This window comes from Mus pahari, chromosome 2, assembly GCF_900095145.1.
Source record: "Mus pahari chromosome 2, PAHARI_EIJ_v1.1, whole genome shotgun sequence".
Lineage (NCBI taxonomy): Eukaryota > Metazoa > Chordata > Mammalia > Rodentia > Muridae > Mus > Mus pahari.
The window spans coordinates 43,230,875-43,235,471 of NC_034591.1; the positions used below are offsets into that span (position 1 = coordinate 43,230,875).

Genomic DNA, 4,597 nt, shown 5'->3' on the forward strand with positions numbered 1-4,597 from the left:
AAAAAAAAAGAAGAAGAAGTAGAAGAAGAAGAAGAAGAAGAAGAAGAAGAAGAAGAAGAAGAAGAAGAAGAAGAAGAGAAGTTGGAAATAAAACATATACCCGTCAACTCAGAGCAATTCCAAATGGAAGCAGAAGTTGCTAATATGGTTTCAGTATTTTGTAAAAGAGCCAGCTGGGTAGATGATAATTTTTCTACCCCTGCAGGGCTTCAAAGCTTTTAGAAAATCATTCTCTTCACACATATTAACACGTAGCTTATTAAAACAGATGATACTTTTATTGTAAAATGGCCTGGAAACGTAAAGTCAAGAGAGGTAAGGTTCACTTTGACCACCCAGCCATACAAACAGCACACACACAGACAATGACAGACCATGGCAGAGGCAATGATGTAGTGGGACCTTCTGCAACTGCACAGCTGAAGTGTCACCATGAAGCCCGTGAATTGCTGTTATGAAAACATTTGCAGTAACTTGCATAATTAAATGAAACTGCCAGAAAAGCATTTCTAAAATGCAGAGAAGATGCATGTAAACACACTTCAAAGAAAACACCTAGTTTCAGAATCAGCACTTGGGCAAGTTGTACAGTTCTGTCACTATCATAATACCACTTCCTTTGGACTGGGAGCTCATAGTTATGAGTGATGGACAACACTGATATTAAGCCAAGTGCTTTCTTAGTTGCCTTTATAGTAAACTGTCAAATACTTAGAACAAAGCCTCCATGCCTAGTTGTTATGCCTAAATGAAGACCTTAGTGCTAACAAAAATAATCACATATATTTTTCACACACACCAATATTTTAAATCAAGATTAAGAATGTTCAATGACCTGTGGCAGCTACTTACATCAAACAACTTTTCTATGTACATCTCTTCATTGACTTTTTCTCGAAGAATATCCTGGTTTTGCCGGACAAACATAATGTAGGTGTCTGCCAGATCCATTCCTGGTTTCTGTTGGATGGGAAAAGCACACAGAATTAAAAAAAAAAAAAAAAAAAAAAAGTCACTTCTCATCTGTGAAACTTTTATTTAATGACTTTAGGAATTTCATTGTTTAGGAAAGCATTTTCATAGCTGTTGAAATTGTTCCCCCCCCCCCCCGTGAAATATGTTTAGATCAAATCAATAATGACTAGTGCGTGTAAAAGTTTATCACTTATCCTTACTACTAAAGATCACTAAACAGCCACTACTGTTAAGATGACTAGGAATACATAGTTGCAAGCTTATGCACATCTTTTAAAAGAGATTTACTTGATTTTTAAATTATGTGTATGTGTGTGATTGTATGTGGGTATGTACATGTGTGTGTGGTGTCCTCAGATAGTAGAGGTATTAGGTTATTCTGTTGCTGGAGATCAAAGGCAATTGTGAGCTGCCCAGCATGGGTGTTGGCAAACAAACTCAGACTCTCTGAAGGGGTATTGTGTAACTTTTAACTGTGGAGAAATCTCTCCAGCCTCCTGGGCATACTTTTTTTTTTCTTTCTTTCAAGAATGAGTATCTTGAGAAGTCAATGTGTCAAGAAGTATAAATAAGATCAAAAGAAAATTTCTCAAGAGAAATACTATTTCTTAATTGTAAGTATGATACAACTGACTTTTCATTACCCACTATCAGCTCACCAGTGATATGAAAACCACTAATTGTCCTAGATTTGTCTCTTGAGTACTGTGAGTATTCAAGGAATAGAAAGTCAGTGTTTTTTACTAAGGCTGTAAAATACTAAGAAACTTGGGAAAACATTTAATATAAAGTAAAACAAAACATTTTTGAATTGTCTCTTGCTTATATTCATTAACTTTTCAAACTATTTTATAGATTTATTATATTTTAGAAGTGCTTTTAGTGAGGATATCAATAAACTTGTCTCTTATGTAGGACCAAGAGGTGAACTTTCTAAATTATTTAGCATTTGGTATTTTCTCCTGTTAGAAGGGGGCAGTGTAGTTAGTATTATTTCTTTTTGGTATAGTCTTAAAAAATTAGGATGAGGGTCAAATGTCTTCATGGCTGCCAAAGAGATTTCCTTCTCAACTTATCATTAGCTCTTTCTCAAGTTTCATATGCTAGGCTGACTGATGGAAAACATGATTTACATTATTTACATCTGGGGTTGACTCAACCTGTACTGAATTATTTTTTTAACTTATTTTATTAGATATTTTCTTCATTTACATTTCAAATGCTATCCCGAATGTCCCCTATACCCTCCCCCCACCCTGAATTATTTGATTAGTGTATAGCATTAGTCAGAACATAACAGGAGAGCTGATGGCCAAGTAAGATAAGTTAAGCTTACACAGCCTCATGGACATAGGATGTGCTTATAGCCTTTACTAACAGACTCATGTACAGAATTGAACACTGAGAGAAAATCGGGTCAAAGAAGACACAAGCTATTTAACTATTACTGTTTCTGCAAAACACAAGGCATAGCCCTAACCAATGGTAACATGGTAGAGCATCTTCCTGTGAGGGAGGAAAAGTCTGCTAATGAACACTCTTTTTGAGGATGGTGCATTGATAGTGTATATACCATAGACTGCCTATCTTAAACCATTGTAATTATAGGTACCAGGTTATTGAATTTTAGTGATAAACATCAGCCTTTTTTTTTAGATGCTTATTTTTCTGTGCTGTAAAGATAACTGTTTTTGTTGTTGCTTTTGTTGTTGTTTTTTTTTTTGTTTTTTTTGTTGGTTTGAGACAGGGTCTCCTGTGGCCCAGGGGGTCTTGAACTTGCTATGTAGTTGAGGATGATTTTTGACTTCTTATCCTCTTTGCTTCCATTTTCCAAGTACTAGAATTAGCATTGTGTGCCACCATGCCAGTTTTTGAGGGGCTGGGAACGGAATACAGGGTTTTGTGTATGCTAGGCAAACATTCTTTCAACTGGGCTATAACTTCATCCCTGATAACACAAATTCACCTTAAAGTACAGAGAACAAAAAACCAGGAGTTTTCACAGCAGAACTCTGATATAACTAAATTATGTTAAAATATAAAATAACTTCTTATACTAATGTCCTCACAAACATCTCCTCTAAGAGCTTCCACATGCAATACAGGCACTACGTCATCAACCTGGTGGAGGCAATTGAAAAACTCCACACTCCTCAGTTTTCTGTGTAATCCTCTTAACCAGTGTTTGAAAGTATAAATAACTACAAGGATAATGAACAAAAATCTAAGTTGCTTTGATTTTGGAGAAGGGACTTTTATACATCAGTTTTTCAGGTGAAGAGACGGGGCCATTTGCTCAGAGATTACCAGTTGTGATTCTACAGAGGCAAATGATCCATACGGTAAGTATTTTCCTCAGTGCCTCTCAAACTTTGTCAAAACACTGAAAACGAGAACATTCAGGAGGCATGCTGCCACGGAATGAAAATGACACGAGGCCAGTTTTCTTTACATGCTACTGAGGGAGCTCAGCCTCTGAGATTCATACAGGTGCTTGCAAACAGGAAGCTATGACAGCCACAGTAACAAGGCACCAGGCAAAGCTGGAGACAGTGGATCTGAAGGGGAGGCTGGCCTTGCATGCATCATGTCTCCCTACCCAAGCCTCCCACCCCCCCCCTTTTTAATTTCCACCTCACAAAAGAAAATGATCCTTAGAAGTTTAATCCAATCCGTCACTCCCCCAGCTGCAAAGCAAGTTACGTACATCCCTAAGCAAGTGGCTGCCCTGTTTGCTTTCATAGACATTCCTGTGCTCTTGAACTTCATAAAACATTGTCCAGGAAGAGTTTATCTTTCATTATCCAAAACCAGCAAACACTCTGCAGCTCAAACTTAAAGGAATTCTAAAGTTTGGTTCCTCACTGGCAGACTCCAGCCACGGAATGAATGCTCAAGCCTGAACTCAGACACGAGTTCTGCAACTTTGTAGGTGTGTGGAGAAAGGCTCCTCCAAGTTTGCACTTTCGAAATCGCATTTTCTTCTCCTTTGGCAAATTAAGATGTACTTGCTTGGAAAATCGAGCCTAGACTTCTTAACACTCCTCATTAGCGATACTCCTTCCTCTATCTTGGCGCTGTTTACCTATTCTCGAAACTGTGACATATGGGAATTTCACACCTAGTGAATATATTTTCATGCAGTTTGTGGCATGAGACTATAATCATTAAAAGAATATACACAAGAAAGAGTGTAACTGCAACACCTGGTGACACGTTCCAATTAGAGTTATAGTTCCTTAAAACACTTTATCCTTCATTTGGTGTACGAAGGGTAATTATCTTTGATAAATTGCTGAAAAAGATGCAATTTTCCTTTTAAACAGTTTCTACCTTTGGTAACAAATGTGTTTGGATAGAAGACATTATCGCTGGCTCAGTGCTCCTGTGTGCTGAGGCTCTTGGTACGTGGCAGTGGAATTTACACATTTGAGAAGTCACTGCCTCTAGATGCACCATTAACTGTTATCTTACGAGTTAATGCTTTAACAAGCCTGCAAGCTAAGCACTCTGGTGTTAGCTGTTGGTGTATGGTTTGGAACATAGATGAAACAAATGTTTGCATCTGCCTTGTGGTGGTGGTGGTGGTGGTGGTGGTGGTAGTGGTGGTGGTGGTGGTGGA

General features: G+C 37.9%; 1 protein-coding gene across 12 annotated transcripts in view; it reads right to left on the minus strand.

The window, feature by feature from the left end:
• Positions 1–4,597, minus strand: part of Cadps2 (calcium dependent secretion activator 2) — a 518,996-nt gene that overhangs the window by 23,657 nt on the left and 490,742 nt on the right. For all 12 annotated transcript variants that reach the window (XM_029533832.1, XM_021190679.2, XM_029533805.1 and 9 more), the window contains one exon: positions 853–960. In XM_029533832.1, the coding sequence (XP_029389692.1) occupies positions 853–960 (108 nt within the window). The remainder of the gene's footprint in view (positions 1–852; positions 961–4,597) is intronic.